Source organism: Eulemur rufifrons, chromosome 9 (genome assembly GCF_041146395.1).
Source record: "Eulemur rufifrons isolate Redbay chromosome 9, OSU_ERuf_1, whole genome shotgun sequence".
NCBI classification, from domain to species: domain Eukaryota; kingdom Metazoa; phylum Chordata; class Mammalia; order Primates; family Lemuridae; genus Eulemur; species Eulemur rufifrons.
In genome coordinates, this window is record NC_090991.1 from 37765215 (window position 1) to 37782484 (window position 17270).

Consider the following 17270-nt stretch of genomic DNA (forward strand, 5'->3'; position numbering starts at 1 on the left):
CAGAGCCCAAGATGGGTTTGCAAAGTCCACTCTGGGAACTTTTAAAGGTCGATTTACTATATGTGATGACTTCTGCTGACTTGGCTGAGGGCGATGATGGACAGCCACTTGTATCAGACTGCATCCAGATGGTGAGATATAAAAGTAACTATTGTCACCTTGTGAAAAGGAAAATCTACCCTTCTTTGAACTTGACTAAAACATCAAATAAGTGTTTAGGCTCTGGTGTGTTGCTCTGTGGGGACAGTGGGGGTCTCAGCAGCAGGGGGAGGTCCTGCAGGTGGTGCGGCAGGGGGCCGGCTGGCAGCAGGGGGGCCGGCAGCAGGGAGACTGCACAAGGACAGGCTGGCAGCTGCTGGTGGCCCAGCAGCAGGGGCGGCAGACCACGGCCGTGCATGACGTGGGGCAGCAGGCGATGGGCCGGCAGCAGCCCTCCTGCAGGCCGCAGGGGTCACAGCACACGGGGCGGCGGCAGGGCTCACAGATGGGGCGCGTGCAGCGGGGCACGAAGGTCACTGGGCGGCACACGGTGGTCTGGCAGGACACTGGGCGGCAGCAGCAGGGGTCGCGCCAGGACTGGAAGCAGCCTCCTCCGCAGCTCAGGGAGGAGAAGCTGGGGCCACAGCAGGAGCCGGTCATGGTGGTGTGTGGGGCTGGGCTGGGGTGTTGAGAGGACCTGGGTGTGCTCAGGTGTGATGTCCTCCTCCTGCTCTGGGCCCTTTATATACCCTGGCCAGGTGTGATGACCCTCAGGACACAAGATCATTTCCTTGTTAATCTTCTGGCCAATTAAGTGAGAATTCAGCATTGACTAATGGCATTTTTGGTCACCCTTCACCTCATACATGTCCATGCGTGTACACCACAAATATTCCTTCATTTTCTTTCATCGTTCGTTCATACCAAATTTAGACCTTGGATTCAATTCTCATGAATTTGCCTTTGAACTATTCCTAACCCACAGGAGAGAAAAGAATGTGTTTTCTAAATTAGTATCTCATCACTCTAAAGTTAGCATTTTATTTCTTGTCTTCAAAGACACAATTATCACCCAAACAGTGACTTGCCTCATTAATACTCATGGACATGACAGCAGCAGGTTAATAGCATCATTCTAGCGCAGACCAGCAGTCATCTGCTTCCCAGGTATCTCTGTCCGTGACTCATTGAAGGCAGGTGTGTGGGTGTTGGTGTAAGGAGGGACCACACGGAGCCCTGTATCCCTGTCACACTGGTCTGGTCACTCTCCCCTGAGTAGGACCTGGGCTTTGCTGCCCTTATTTTGATGTCTCTGTTCACCTGGAATGCCCTCCTCATCCTTCCCACCCACACTCAACTTCTACCTGAATTGTAAAACCCTCTTCAAGGATCCATTGCAGTTTTTATCTTTGTAATTTATTTGGGATTAGTCATAGCATGTGTAGAATCTGGGAAGGGATTGTAGAGTATATAGGTCCATGCCCTCATTTTACAGCTGAGGTGGTGAGGGTTTACCAAGGTCACACGATGAGGTCACAGTAGGAGGTCTGAGGTCCAAGTCTCCTCATTCATCCCTAAGTGGCTTCTACTGTGGGTTTTATGCTTACTGGGCTCAGTAAACTGTGGCCTATGGATGGGGGAGAGAAGATGTATGAAAGTAAGTAGCAAGGTCCTTTTCTCATTTCAGCAGCATCATTAGAAGTGATATTGGAAGAGAATTAGGATAATGTTTTACCTCAATGAAAGGGTCTCAGGACTTCCATGCGGGGCCTGTGTTCCAGCTCCGTGGTTTCTCTCTGAGGATCGATAGAAGTTAACTTCTTATTGACCTGCTTGTTTCTTTGAGGTCAGTGTCAAGGTGTAGTCTGCTTTCCCTTGGTAACACATTGTGGAACTGTGAGATACGCCCTTGTCTAATTCCTTTGCTGTTATTTATTTGTACCTTCACCTATAAATTACCCTTTATGATGAGTTCCATAAATGTACCTCCTCCTTTTGAAGTAGATCTACACTTTTCCTTTGGATCTGAAAAAAAAAGAAAAAGAATCCTGTCCAACCGACCCCTACTTACTTTCTATGATCACTAAATGAAAACAGAGGACATAAAGCTTGCAAAATACTACTCAGATGCTTTTTAGGGATCATTTATCCTGGTATTACCCCTCTCAAGCTGCCAGGGGCAGGTTTTTTGTTGTTGTCATGAGGGAATTAGTCCTGTTTTTCTTCAGAGATACCATAGAAGATATCGTAGATGTGAATCTTATCAAACTCATTCTCTCTCTTTCCTCATGCCCAAGATTCCCTCTTGCTTCCTTTATAATATTAGTTTATTTTTTACTGTACAGACTAAGTAATTTTCTGAGATAATTGGCTAGTGTTACTTGCAATATTCTAGGCAAAATCATATTATGATTTGGTAAAAGAATAATATTTTCTAAATATTTGTACCCCTGTAAGATGCCGAAATAAAAAATAAATAAATAAAATATATATTCCGTAAAAAATAATATTTTCTGATTTGTTTACAAATAACCTTTGTATTTACGACCAACTTACAAAATTATCATTTATTGAGTACTTGGTATATTCCAGAGACTGTAGCTAACAGGCACTTTACATAACTTATCTGATTAATCATAATGATCAATTGAAGTAGGTATTATACCCACTTTATAGATGAGAAATCCGAAGGTTAAAGGTTAACGATGTGCCCAAGCTCACACAGCTCTTAAATAAGAGAGTCTGAATTCAAATCCATGTATGTCTAACTCGTAAGCCTGTGGTTTAACAAATATGCCTACAGAAACCAGTGAGATTCTCCTTCAATTTAATATAAATAGGCTTCGTGCTACCCATTAGAGCTTAATTTTATCTATAAAGCTAAAGATTTATTAACCTATCCCCTCCAGAAAATTTATTAGTATTTAAAATAAAACCAACCCTGTCATAAATACTTGAGTGCTCCGCATTTTTAAATTTCTTTGTAGGAAACTATGTGCTCACCTTTGCATACTGATTGGTATATCAAGCTAGTTTCTCATTGTTATTGTGGTTAAATTAGGCGGCTATTGCTGCATAACAGGCAATGACAAACCCTCAAAGCATACGACAAAAAGTATGTATTTCTTGGTCACATACCTGCAGGTCAGTTGGGGTCTTGCTGACTAAGAGTGGGCTTTGGTATCGCCACTGTCCATCTGACAGCCAAGATAGCTATTAAGTGATTAATGGGTGGATTGGTATACAGCCTGGATACACTGGACAAAGGGATGATTCTGGTCCTGGGTGGCATGAGATTTTATCACTACTCAGAATGGCATGCAATTTGAAATGTGTGAATTGTTTATTTCTGGAATTTTCCAGTTAATATTTACAGACTGCAGTTGACTGTGGGTAATGGAAACTGTGGAAAGTGAATCTGCAGATGTGGGGGGGCCGACTGTAATAACGTGAACAGAGCATTGAGGGCAATTCTGGTAAAGGCTCAGATGAGAACAGCTGTAGGAAAAGTCTGAATCTTCACAGAGATTGCTTAAGTGGTTGTGAGCAGAACGATGGTAGAAATACAACCAGTAAAGACTATTCTGAGGAGGTCTCGGGTGGAAATGAGGAACAAGGTATTGGAAACTGGAGTAAAGGTCATCCTTGCTATGAAGTAGCAAAGAATTTGCCTGAATCGTGTCCATGTCCAAGAGCTTTATGAAAGGCAGAATTTAAGAGCAATGGACTAGGATATCTGGTAGAGGAAATTTCTAAGGAAGATGTTGAAGGTGCTGAATGGCTTTGTTTCAGTGCATATAGTAAAATGCAAGAGGAGATAAATGATTTAAAGACAGAGTTTATCATTAAAAGCAAAACAGAACATAATGATTTGGAAAATTCTTAGCCTGGCCATGAAAAGAAGGAAAAAGCATGCAAAGGTGTGGCCAAGTGACCCTTTGGTGAAGGGGTTACAATGGCTAGAAGGAAGGCAGGTGCTGTACTCAAGACAGTGGGAGAATGACCCTGAAGGCATTTCGGGGATCGGGATCCTGGAGGCTGCCCCTCCCATCACAGGCTCAGAATATTAGGGCCTTGAGAACAGAAAAGTCTCATTTCTCAGGACTGCTTTGAGTCTCTGCTCCCCACATTCTAGCACAGGGACCCTTGATCGCCCCAGCTATAGCTCAAGTGGGCCCAGGTGCAGTTTGTGCCGCCACTCCAGAGGACGCAAGTGGCAAGCTTTGGCAGTGTCCATGTGGTGCTGGCTCTACGAATGCACAGAATGCAGGAGTTTTGGGGCCCTGGCGGCCTCCACCTAGATTTGAAAGGGTGTTGCAAACAGCCTGGAGACCCAGGCAGAAAACTGTCATTGGGTGGAGCCACTGCAGGGAGGCCCTACCAAGGCAATGCCCAGTGATACTGTGGGGTTGGAGCAGCCACCGAGACCACCGAGACTATCAAGACCCCAGAACTGTACCAGTGTGCAGCATCTGCCTGAGGTATGTGCAGCTGCAGGCATGACACTCCAACCTGTGGTAGCTGCTACATGGGCAGAGCCCAGCAAAGCCATGGTGGCGGGAACTGCCCAGGGCCTTGGGGGCCGAACACCTGCCCCCGTGTGTCCAGGAGGCAAAGATTGTTCTGGAGTCTTAAGATTAAATGTTCACCCTGTTGGCTTTTGGACTCACTTTGGACCAGTTATCCCTCTTTTCTCCCTTTTGGACTGGAAATGTCTATCCTATGCCTGTTCCATTATTGCATTTTGGAAGTAGATATACTGTTTAATTTCACAGGCTCACGGCTGGAGGAGAATTTGATCAGGATGAATCATGGCTTGAGTCTCACCCATATCTGATTTATGTGAGACTGTTGACTTTTGAGTTGATGCCAGAACAATTTAAGACTTTGGGGCTATTAGGATGGAATGATTGTATTTTGCATTTGAGAGGGATATGAATTTGGGAGACCAAAGGTGGAATGCTATAGTTTGTATGCATCCCCCCAAGTTCACATGTTGGAAACTTGATTCCCAATGTGGAGATTTGGGGAGATGGGGACTAATGGGAGGTATTTGGATTATGGGGACACCACCTCCTGCATCTGATTTGGCCCAACGACTTGCTGTAATCAATGGAACATGGTAGAAGTGGTGTTCGTGATGCCATATGAGTTCTGGAACAGAAGCCTCAAGCCTTGAAGCATCACCTTTGCCCTCTTGGAACAATTCTACCATCATACAAAGAGCCTAGTAAAGCCTGCTCGAAAATGAGAGGCCACATGGAAAAGAACCAAGGCACCCTGGCTGAGAACCAGTCCCAACTAGCAAACCAGTGAAGAAGACCATTTGGGACCTTTTAGCCCCAGTGGAGCTTTGAGATGATGCAGTCGCATGAGTGAGCAAGATCAGCAGAAGAATGCCCAGCCAATGCACAGAACGGTGAGAAATAGCACACTTTTATTGTTTTCAGCTATTAAGTTTTGGGGGTGGTTTTTAACATAATAATAGGCAACTGAAGCAGTCTGTTACATTTTCAGTTTATTTATACATGGGAGCAATTGCCCTTGTGGAGATGGTGACCTGGGTGTCCCCTTCACATGAACTCCTGCAGTCCAGCTTCTCTGATTAGGAAGTTGCATAGAAAAGTATTTAAATAGTTGAGAATGTGTGAGGCTGTGATACTGCTTTAACTTTCAGTTAAATTTTTTGTTTGACTATTTTTATCAATAGTTATAGAACATTATTGTAGAAAATAATTTGTGGTAGTATCCAAAGCTGTTGCAATTTCAAGTTCTATGTCAGGACTTGAGAAATGTAGACATTGTTCACTGTGTCGATTTTGATCTCCTTTGTAGAATTCTCACTTCAGTTCTTCAGTGTGGGTAGGTAGAGTCTTGCGAAGGAGTAGATTCGCAACAGATTGGGAGGGGTCAGGTCTCAGGACTCCTCAGCCTCCATAATCAGGTGACCCAATTTCTTACAATAAACCTGCCTATCTGTCTATCCATCTATCTATCTATCTCTCCTATTGATTTTTCTGGAGAAGCCTGACAAATACAGCCGTTATATAATATTGAATTATTTTTCTCTAGCTACTGATATGATCGTATAGTTTTTCTCCTTACATGTACTAATATCATAAAATTCATTTAATGATTTTGTCACTTTGAAGCATTCCTTAACTTCTAGGAAAAATTCTAGTTTTCCTAGAAAATAGGATGAGTTATTTCTTTTACATATTGCTAAATTTCATTTACTACTATTTATTAAATTTTTGCATCTAAAATCATCAAAAATATATGCCTATAATTTCCCTTTATCACACTGTTCTTGTCTGCTTTTGATATTATGGCTATACTAGCCACATAAAAATGAATTGGGCAGCTTTTCCTTTTTCTCTATTCTTTTTTTCCAGTTTGACTGGGAGAGGACTTCCTTTAAGGTTTAGTAAACTTACTTCTAAATCAATGTGGGTCTGGTTTTTTTAATATCAATGAGTGTGGAGGGTCGATTTTAGATCATAAGGTTACTTTCTTCAGGGGTTATTGATTTATTTATATTTTTTATATCTTCTGGAATTAATTTTGTTAATTTATATTTTTCTAGAAATAGTAAATTTAGTCATAATTTTCAAACATATTGGTATAAACTTGTACGTAATGTTCTAGCTGGTTTTTAAAAATCACCAGTCTTTTGGTAACAGGTTACCTCCCTTTCCAAACATATTATTTGTCTGTCAGCCTTTTAGCCTTTCTCTCTCTTTCTCTATGAGGTCAGTTTTGCCAGCCTTTTTCTATTTTATTTGGTCTCTATCTTTATTGTGTGTAGAGAGTTGATTTTATTAAACTTTCATTTAAAAATATTTTATTACTGATTTCTACATTTCCCATGGGAACTTTCCTTCCCCATTGGGTTTATGGACCGATGGGGTGGGACGGGAACGCAGTAGAAGGGGGATCTCAGAGCCTGACTCCAAAGCCTGACCTCAAGTGTGAACCCATAATGCTGAACTGCTCCGGTGTCATTGATAAGCTAAGATAAAATACAAGCTTTTCATTTTCCCAATTTGATAAACAGAAATAGTTTTGGATCTGTAAACCCCCCAGTATTGTAGTTTATAAATTCAGCCATAATTTCAGAACTTACGATGTTGTGATAATACTCCTAAATGTTCCGTGTCAAATGTAAATTATATTTCATCCAATTGTGTTCCATCTTGGTTTAAATCAGTTAAAGGCAGATTCCAAATGAGTTATATAAGGAGCGTATTTTATTATTTCAAGAAAGCCTCATGACTGTATGATTACAATCTGGGTAACATTTCTCTAAAGTCACCTGAAGAAACGTGCAGCTTATCAGTGATATCTGAAAAAATAATCTTAAACCTGATTGGTTCAATAATTTAGGGCCATTTCAAAGCTTGTTAATAGGCTAATCTCAATATAGGTAAAAAGATCAAGGGCAGGTGCGCCTACCAGAGGGCCATGCCATTTAAGATCAAACTTGACTCAAGCATAACATAAGCTATCCATGTAACCAAAACATTTGTACTCCTGTAACATTTTGAAATGATATTAAAAAAGAAATTAGGAAAATAATAATAATAATAATAAAAAGATCAAATGCAGATACCAGTCCTGGAGATTCTAATTAAGATCTAACCCCAGCTGAGAACTACTCAAGCCTATGAACTGATTCCAATTTAAAAAGTCCTTAAAAAGAGAAAATGAGTTTTGAAATGTCAGCTTTCCAGTGGTAATATATGTTAGAATGTTAAATGTGGAGATATTTGAATTATCAGGAAAATCTTAAGAGACCACACTCAGAAATATAACATATCATCCTGGTGAAATACAATTCAGTATGCATTTCTTCTCAACAGAACTAAATGGTAAATAAAGCCCACTTAGTGATGATAAATTCCAAAATATTATTTATTGAATGAAATGAACTGAGTATATTAACATTTTTATAAAATTTTTGTAGGGTATTTTTCTAGTTTCATTGGCATAAGCTTTTTATTTTAGAAATTTGGTTTTACCCTCTTTTTCCAGAATAGGGCCAATGGTATCAAGAGGTATAATGTGTTAAGGGTATGATGTTTTAACGAAGACATGAATTAAATCTGTCCTAGTTTAGGATTTTTTTTTCCAATTTCGATACATTTGTTAACTTAAGTCCATTGTTTACATTAAGTTTCACTCTTTGTATTGTACACTCTGGGGATTTGACAAATGTATAATGACATGTATCCACCATAAGAATATTATACAGAATAGTTTCACTGTCCTAAAAATCCCCTGTGATCCATTTACTCATCCCTTCCCTCTTTCTCTCCTTCCCATATGATTCCCTGGCAATGATTGTTCTTTTTACTGTCTCCATGGTTTTGACTTTTGAATAATAACATATAGTTGGAATCACACAGTATGAGACCTTTTCAGATTGGCTTCTTTCACTTAGCAATATGCTTTTAAGTTTCCTCCATGTCTTTTTGTGTCTTGATAGCTCATTCATTTTAGGTGCTGAATAATATTCCCTTTCATAAATGTATGACAGTTTGTTTATTCATTAATCTAATGAAAGACATCTTCATTGCTTCCACATCTTAGTAATTATAAATAAAGCTACTACAAACATTTATGGGCAGGTTTTTGTGTAGGCCTAAGTTTTCAACATATTTGGGTGAATACCAAGGAATGCAACTGATGGATCATATGGTAAGAGTATGTTTAGTTGTGTAAGAAACTGCCAAAATGTTCTCCAAAATCATACCATTTTATATTCCCACCAGCAATGAATGAGAGGTCTGTTGCTCCATAGTTTAGGATATTAAGACAAATACATATGCATGCACACACACACACACACACACACATACTTTTGTTCTAATATCTTAAAATTACATATAGTTGATATAGCATTTATTTTCAAAGTGATTTCAACATGGATTGCTCTTTTCTGTATTAGTATAAAATATAATTGCCTAGTTACTGAGTAGAATGATTGTGAAAACAATAGAGAACCATGCAAACAAATTTTTATGTGCAAAAAAGTTTATTAAATAGCAGAGAAGTAACAAAACTTAACAAATTCACTCTGGGAGAAAAGATAAGATATAACTGGACCCCTGATGTGAGGGTGTGAAATCCGTGCCAATGCAAGCCCTGCAGACAATGTCCACCTCTTTGGGAAGGATAATCTAGAGCCCCAAAGTGATAAGGAGAATGAGAAATTTAGAGGATTGGAATAATTTCTTAGCTAGTGGATTACAGATTAATTTACATTTGGTGCCATCATTGGAAGGGAAAGAAAGCGAGAGAGGGAGTTTAAAATGAACCAGAATGTTCTCACAGAGCCAGTGGGATGGTGATGGGCTCATTGGAAACATGAGTCCATCCCATGGAGTGACGTCAACCAGACTCCATGTGTCCTAATGGTCGGCACAAAAGAAGGGTCTATGTCTGTGGGGACAGATGTGAAGGAAGAGGTGGGCCTAGGGCAGTGGGCTCAGCAGCAAGAGGAGGCGCAGCACAGGGGGCGGGGGCAGGTGGAGATGACGCAGGTTGGGCGATAGCAAGTGGTGTGGCAGGAGACTCGGCCACAGACTGGACGCAGGCAGCAGCTGGGACGGCAGCAGGTGGGCTGGCAGCACTGGGGCTGGCAACAGCTGGAAACATAGCAGCTGGGGCGGCAGCAGGTGGGCTGGCAGCACACAGACTGGCAGCACTGGGGCCTGCAGCAGCTGGACACAGAGCAGCTGGGGCGGCAGCAGCTGGACACAGAGCAGCTGGGGCGGCAGCAGCTGGAGATGCAGCAGCTGGGGCGGCAGCAGGTGGGCTGGCAGCACACAGACTGGCAGCACTGTGGCCTGCAGCAGCTGGACACAGAGCAGCTGGGGCAGCAGCAGCTGGACACAGAGCAGCTAGGGCGGCAGCAGGTGGGCTGGCAGCACACAGACTGGCAGCACTGGGGCCTGCAGCAGCTGGACACAGAGCAGCTGGGGCGGCAGCAGCTGGAGATGCAGCAGCTGGGGCGGCAGCAGGTGGGCTGGCAGCACACAGACTGGCAGCACTGGGGCCTGCAGCAGCTGGACACAGAGCAGCTGGGGCGGCAGCAGCTGGACACAGAGCAGCTGGGGCGGCAGCAGGTGGGCTGGCAGCACACAGACTGGCAGCACTGGGGCCTGCAGCAGCTGGACACAGAGCAGCTGGGGCGGCAGCAGCTGGAGATGCAGCAGCTGGGGTGGCAGCAGGTGGGCTGGCAGCACACAGACTGGCAGCACTGTGGCCTGCAGCAGCTGGACACGCAGCAGCTGGGGCGGCAGCAGGTGGTCCTGCAGCAGGTGGTCTGGCAGCAGCTGGGTTGGCAGCAGGTCTCCTGGCCACAGCTCTGGTCAGAGCAGACGGAGCCACAACAGGAGCTGACCATGGTGTCAGAGGGTGGAGGTTCTGGATGGGTTTCCAGGAGAGTGAAGATCTTCGGGTTTGGAAGTCTTCTTGGCCATATCCCCTTTTATACCCTGCTGAAGGTCTGTTGTCACCATGTCATTATTTCCTTGTTATTATTTACCCCACTGGAAAACTTAATCATTTAATTACATAATTGTGTGTTTCTAGTTAAATACTCCAAAATAGAGAAAACAGCACATTTCCTTTTCCTGATGTGCTGCTGTGTTTCCAATTGACACACTTTAACATTTCTTCCTTAGTGGGAGGCACCTGTCTCTGGCCTATGTGTGGTCTTTGACAAAGCACTGGTCACATGACCCTCTGACGTATTGTTTTTGAGTGTGACATTTCCTCCTATCTGTACCTTGCTCCCTGCAACTCATGGAACACGGTTTTCACAATGCTAACGTATCTTTTGTTGTCAAAGAATGGTCTGGTCAGGTGAAACATTGGAAAGGAATTAGAAGGAAAGGCTCATTTGGGGGAAGATGTCCCATCTCTAGTGGGAATGGCTGTGATCCTATATGGGCATCTTGGATGGCCAGGGTGGTGGTCAGACCCCAAGGAGGTTTTACACTCTGTGCCAGATGTCATTCCATGAGCTGAAGCACTTATCAATGTCTAATTGTTTCTAAATAGCAAAAACACATTTTTCTGTATATCTTCCAGGATAGGCATTAAGAGTAGGAAGTTTTGATTTATCTTTTGATCACCAAAATCACACAATGGATATTTCACTTACAGAAGCATTTGTTATATATAAACAAGATTTAGAATGATAAGCCTTCGATAATTAATATATATCCAAGATATTCTGTTGGCTACTCTGGGTGTAGAACAAATAAACCCTCTTCTCTTTCCTATAGATACTTGAACAAGACAAATGTATAAGAAACAGAGTTTGGCAAAAATTAAAGGAATTACAATTATTTTCATTAAACAACCAAAATCAAAGTGTATAGTATGTGGATAAATTCCATATGCCTTCAGTATATATGGTATCATTTGTTAAGTGTTCACTATTTACTAGACATTGTGCTAAATATATTTATTTTGTTTTGTATCTTAATATAACTCTATGAAGTTGTATGTATTCTTACCACTCTTTTAGTGGAAGACTCAAAAGAAGCATGAAGAGCTTAGAACAAACAACCAACTTATCCAAGTTTAAAGAGAAAGTAAGCTTAGTATGTCTTAATGTAGCCAAAGAAAATGGGTGGAAAATATAACTTGCAAGCCTTGCTAACGCTGTTTCGTCTTCTTGGAATGTTTCTTTTTTCTTGGCAGTTCTGTGAACTCCTACTCATCTGTCAAAACCCAGTTAAAATGCTTCCTCCTCATTGATGATCTTCCCTGATAAACGACCCCATTTATGTATAATTATTCCCTGCATTGTGCTCCTAATTTGTCACATTCTACTGTGTCATAGTTATTTACTTCTGTCATTCCCCCCTGTGCAATGTAAATACCCCACCACTGCCAGGCTATGACATTTATTTTTGTTACCATGGTACTCAGTACAGAGCAGGGGACAGAGGGCACTGGTGATAAATGTTTGTGGAGTGAATGGAGGCTTTTGATGACATGGGGCATGTAGTCGTTCTATAAAAATATATGTCTTTTGCCTTCTGGAGAAAAAAGGGGAAGGCATTCCAAACAAAGGGATCATAGTCCCATTTGAGGAAAACTACCTTTATTTATGTAACATGTCACCTGATAAATAACATATGTGGAAAGTTGTGGAAATTAAGATTCAATTTATAGAATTAGACTTGTTTACAAATAACCATGAATACTGTGCTTAACACACACACCTATATTCACACAGAAAAAAGATAGGAAGAAGGTGAACACCAAACGGTAACCCTGGTTCTTCTTTACCTCCTGACCTCTAAGTTTTATTCTTATTGCTAGAAATAATTACTGTTGCCAGTTTGATATCAATAATCCAGAAATATTTGTGGAACATCCATTGTCTTAGCTTGAATTCTCCCCAGTGCAGACCCAGCGACAAGGACCAGATAGAGTGCAAATAGGTTACTCGAGTGGGTTGGGGTGATTCCAGGAAGCACAGGAAAGGAAGAAAACCCAAACATGTTTGCATTAATGATGGGTTAGCACTGTGGGCAACTGAGGAACAACCATGAGGACCTGCCTCAGGCCGGAGGCATTTGGCTGCCATGATTGTATGCTTAGAAAACCCTAGAGAATCAACTGAGTATTAGTATTAACTGTGAAGTCAGATAAAAGATGAATTTATAGAAATCAATAGATTTCTTATACACTAGTAGTAATCCTCTATAAATGTAATGGGAAAAAAGTGTGCTCACAATTCTCAACAATAAATATAAAATTAATGTAAATAAATCTACAAAGCAATATACGAGGCCTGCATGGAGGAAAGTAGTAAGGACATAAAATGATATTTGAATAAATGTCAGAACAAGAAATGTACAACTAATGCCAGGTTTGTGAAAAAATACACACATGTATTACATATGCATTTAATAAGGATGTATCTCAACTTGTAACAATCAGTCTTGAATGAGATTGATAAAGATTAATGATGGGAAACTCGCCATTGGTCACGTATTCTTTTGTACTGTTTAAGTTTTGAAGGGCATGGATTTGTGTATGAATGATATAAAAGTCCTTAAAAAAGAATAAATGTGATTTATGTAAACTTCACGATTTTCTCTGCAGATTATGTTAAATGTGTTTTCTGCTATTGTTACTACTCCAATTTCTGTCATGCACTAAAAGATTAAAAGTACATTTCAGTCAATCGTTTCAGCTTTAAAATTAGCTGTCATGAATTTCAAATTGGTTTTGGGGACAAGTTGGAATCCCCAGGAAGCAGACACTGAGATGGAGATCAGCGTGCAGGAGGTTTATCAAGGCATGCTCTAGAGTTTAACACTTGTGGAAGGGACGAGAAGGAAGCAGGATTGGGCATTGGGAGGAATCAAACTGGGAGGCAGTCTCCGTGGAGGTCTCAGCTGAACCTACAGGGAGTTCTGAAGATGGGATGATTCATTAAAGGCAGCCCTGGTTGGAGAAAGAAATGTGGGTCTTTGTAGTTCTATCCTGAAAAGAGGGCATTACCTTGGACACACACACACAAAAATCAGCCTCGAGCAATACCTCTGCACTTTCCCCAGTTCTCCTTCCTTCATTTACGTCATCTGCCTGGCCTGAAGGCGGCCCCTCTACAGGGCAGGATGAGCTCCCTACTGCAGCTCTGCCAGTCGGGATAAAGGGAGATCCCCTGCATGTGTGGAGAAGACTCATTGCACACGACTGAGTAGAAAATACATAGATTTTGCTAAAACATCTATTAGCTGCTTTTATTGGCAAAAAAATATGACATATGGTATTTTATTTTTATTTCAGAATATAATGGGGGTACAAGTGTTTTGGTTACATAAACTGCTTTTGTACCATTTGAGTCAAAGTTATAAGTGTGTTCATCACCTAGATAGTGTGCATTGTACCTGTTAGCTGTGAATTTATCCATCCCCTTCTCCCCACTCCCACCTGCTTGATTTCCAATGAATGTTATTTCCATATGTGCACATAAATGTTGATCGATTAGTTCCAATTTAATGGTGAGTACATGTAGTGTTTGTTTTTCCATTTTTGTGATACTTCACTTAGAAGAATGGTCTCCAGTTCCATCCAGGTTGATACAAGAGGTATTAGTTCACAATTTTTTATGGCTGAGTAGTACTCCATGCTATACATACACCACATTTTATTAATCTGCTCATGTATTGATGGGCATTTGGGTATTTTAAAAGATGATCAATTGTGTTCAATCTTTCCAAAAGTTTCTTGTAATTATATTCATGGAAACTCCATGATTTTGGTTACACTCTTTTTTTCCTAAAGACTACAAAATGATGAGTTAATTTGGCTAAGACTAAAAAGACTTTTCTAGAGAAAACTTGGCAGTGATCAATCTCCATTGACTTCTGTTGGAGGGTTGACTAATGTGTGCTGTCTGCCCTGCAGGTGTAGGCAAAATACAATTACCCAGGACCCAAATACAAAACCTTTTTAAAAAGAGAGCAAAAGTCACATTCAATTTTCAGTGCCAATAGAATAGAGGTTTATTTTGGTACATGGAAATAACAAGATACAAAAAATCTTTGCAAAGGACTATAAGGGAGAGACTTCATTGGACTTCAGTGCCAGAGGGGTTAAAATCTGCGGTCCTGCAGGTTTGGAGGCAATCTTCAAATTCCTTAAGCATGAAGAATGGTTGTCCTGAAGAGAAAGGGAAAAATGTTTTGGGGAAATTTATTAGTTTATTAGGAGATTCTCAATGAATTCATTTGGAAGGAGTTTGGGCAGAAGTTAGGATGTGGACACTGAATTACTAGGAATAAGATTTGCTTATGGGACTCAGATCAATTTTCTTGAGTGCTGCACATTTTTAAAAAGAAGATCTTCATCTGTGGGAAAGGAGGCAATAAGGAAGTGGTGTGTTCAAAGCAGAGATTCAGCAGCAAGAGGAGGCACAGCACAGGGGGCGGGGGCAGGTGGAAATGACACAGGTTGGGCGATAGCAAGTGGTGTGGCAGGAGACTCGGCCACAGACTGGACGCAGGCAGCAGCTGGGGCGGCAGCAGGTGGGCTGGCAGCACTGGGGCTGACAGCAGCTGGACACATAGCAGCTGGGGCGGCAGCAAGTGGGCTGGCAGCACTGGGGCTGGCAGCACTGGGGCTGGCAGCTGGAAACACAGCAGCTGGGGCGGCAGCAGGTGGTCCTGCAGCAGGTGGTCTGGCAGCAGGTGGGGCGGCAGCAGGTGGGCTGGCAGCAGGTGGGGCGGTAGCAACTAGAGATGCAGCAGGTGGGACGGCTGCAGGTGGGCTGGCAGCACACAGACTGGCAGCACTGGGGCCTGCAGCAGCTGGACACACAGCAGCTGGGGCGGCAGCAGGTGGTCCTGCAGCAGGTGGTCTGGCAGCAGCTGGGTTGGCAGCAGGTCTCCTGGCCACAGCCCTGGTCAGAGCAGACGGAGCCACAACAGGAGCTGACCATGGTGTCAGAGGGTGGAGGTTCTGGATGGGTTTCCAAGAGAGTGAGTATTCTGAGTTTGATCTCAGCTTGTTCTCGCTTGCCTTTTATACCCTGTGGAGGGCTCCTATGACATGTGAAGAGTCTTTTAGACAGTACTAATAGGAAATCAGTTAGTTTTAGTAAATTAGATAATTGTGTTTATCTGATAAATATTTCTATATATAGAAAAGACATCACTTCCTTTTCCTGTTGTATTATGAGCTGTCCAATTTGGTTAAGCCAAGTGAATCAGCTCCCATCTTCTTCCTTGGTCTGGTGTATCTTCTAAAGTAGACCTATTACATGGCATTGTTTTATTGGACTTTAGAGGTGTTAATTCTTCATTTACGTATTTAACTTCAGGATAATGTATAGAGAATAGGTTTTTTTTTTTTTTTTTGAGACAGAGTCTCACTCTGTTGCCCAGGCTAGAGTGAGTGCCGTGGCGTCTGCCTAGCTCACAGCAACCTCAAACTCCTGAGCTCAAGGGATCCTCCTGTCTCAGCCTCCCGAGTAGTTGGGACTACAGGCATGCACCACCATGCCCGGCTAATTTTTTCTATATATATCTTTTTAGCTGTCCATATAATTTCTTTCTATTTTTAGTAGAGATGGGGTCTCGCTCTTGCTCAGGCTGGTCTCGAACTCCTGAGCTCAAACGATCCGCCCACCTCGGCCTCCCAGAGTGCTAGGATTACAGGCGTGAGCCACCGCGCCCGGCCGAGAATAGGTTTTATGATGACTAAATCTCCTCTGCTGTCGAAGAGGTTAAAAGTAAGTCATATGGAATGCTGGTAGATAAATAGAGTGTAAGACACATCTTTGGGTGGTGGAGGGAGCTGACTTGTGTGTAAGGAGGAATACTGTGATTCCTTTGGATTTTCTGAATGGCCAGTGAGATGCGAAGGATCCCAACAAAGTTCCTATCTGTTTTGTTTTATTGAATCCATTCAATTTGAAACAGTTACTATGCAATGATTCGTTACTTTTAAATAGGAAAGACACATTGGCATGATGGGTCCTTTTATAATAAAATTACTGAATTATTATTGGCATGTTCTTCAGAGATAGAGCATCATAAGGGAGCATTTTGACCTATATTTTTTTAGGTCCACATACCCAATGAATATGCATAACTGAAGTGTTATTGAAAGTATATTTTCTCATTTTCTGAGCTATTGTCTCTCAACAACGTATGTTGGAGATATTTTGCTTGATACCCAAGGAGAAAAAAAGGGTTAAACTTTACTCTCTGTACAATAGACACTTAAACAAGACAGACAAGGCACGTGCATAGGAAAGAGTTTGGCAACTATTTAGAGTATGGTGTGATTAGTGAACAAAATAACAATTATGTATTTAAATCTGCACACCTGCCATGAAAGATGTGGTAATAGCAACAGTTACAATTTGTTGAATGCCAACTGTTTGTCATGAATTTTCTAAGTTCTCTATAGCTGTTCCTTGTTTATGCTTTATAAGGACTCTGTAAGGTAGACAACAATTTTTCTGAATTCTTTACACAGGTACTAGGAGCCCAGATAGACTGAAGTCACACAGTCAATAGGGGAGGTGGTTCCTCTCCCAGAATGTTCAGGAAGGTGTGAAGAATGATAATCCCATGTCATTTATCATGCCATTCCATTTGCCTAGAATATTGCTTTCTCCTTTGTCAGTTCAGCAAACTCTTGCTCATATGTCAATGTCTTTCTTGACATCTACTGCATTCAAAATGAATCCTTCCCTCTCCTTTGCTCCAAGATAAGCCTCTGACCCAGGGTATCATACTTTGCCA

General features: G+C 41.9%; 3 protein-coding genes across 11 annotated transcripts; all 3 read right to left on the reverse strand.

The window, feature by feature from the left end:
- Positions 1-255: 255 nt before the first annotated feature.
- On the reverse strand, positions 256-639 carry LOC138392377 (keratin, high-sulfur matrix protein, IIIA3-like). The gene has a single exon (XM_069483142.1). It carries the CDS (start codon positions 637-639, stop codon positions 256-258), a length of 384 nt encoding a protein of 127 aa, XP_069339243.1.
- Positions 640-9415: 8776 nt separating this feature from the next.
- On the reverse strand, positions 9416-10390 carry LOC138391561 (keratin-associated protein 4-6). 8 transcript variants are annotated; one of them, XM_069481374.1, is made up of 3 exons: positions 10193-10390; positions 9741-10039; positions 9416-9629 (listed from the first exon to the last, which is right to left on the reverse strand). In XM_069481374.1, exons 1-3 carry the CDS (start codon positions 10388-10390, stop codon positions 9470-9472), a joined length of 657 nt encoding a protein of 218 aa, XP_069337475.1. In that variant the 3' UTR covers positions 9416-9469. The 8 variants fall into 8 exon arrangements, with proteins under 8 accessions (XP_069337475.1, XP_069337477.1, XP_069337479.1 ...); XM_069481376.1 differs by having other exon boundaries at positions 9846-10049; positions 10125-10390; XM_069481378.1 differs by having other exon boundaries at positions 9416-9830; positions 10251-10390.
- A 4524-nt stretch (positions 10391-14914) lies between these two features.
- LOC138391564 (keratin-associated protein 4-12-like) lies at positions 14915-15457 on the reverse strand. Of its 2 annotated transcripts, XM_069481389.1 has the most exons (2): positions 15070-15457; positions 14915-15000 (listed from the first exon to the last, which is right to left on the reverse strand). In XM_069481389.1, exons 1-2 carry the CDS (start codon positions 15455-15457, stop codon positions 14915-14917), a joined length of 474 nt encoding a protein of 157 aa, XP_069337490.1. The 2 variants fall into 2 exon arrangements, with proteins under 2 accessions (XP_069337490.1, XP_069337489.1); XM_069481388.1 differs by having other exon boundaries at positions 14915-15457.
- Between the last annotated feature and the right edge of the window lie 1813 nt (positions 15458-17270).

Coding starts and splice junctions, on each gene's coding strand:
- LOC138391561 (XM_069481370.1), bottom strand. CDS start 10,390: ATGGTCAGCTCCTGTTGTGGCTCCGTCTGCTCTGACCAGAGCTGTGGC. Junction 10,200..10,244: donor TCCAGCTGCTGCAGGCCACA/GTGCTGCCAGTC, acceptor CTGCCACCCCAG/CTGCTGCATCTCCAGCTGCT.
- LOC138391564 (XM_069481388.1), bottom strand. CDS start 15,457: ATGGTCAGCTCCTGTTGTGGCTCCGTCTGCTCTGACCAGGGCTGTGGC.
- LOC138392377 (XM_069483142.1), bottom strand. CDS start 639: ATGACCGGCTCCTGCTGTGGCCCCAGCTTCTCCTCCCTGAGCTGCGGA.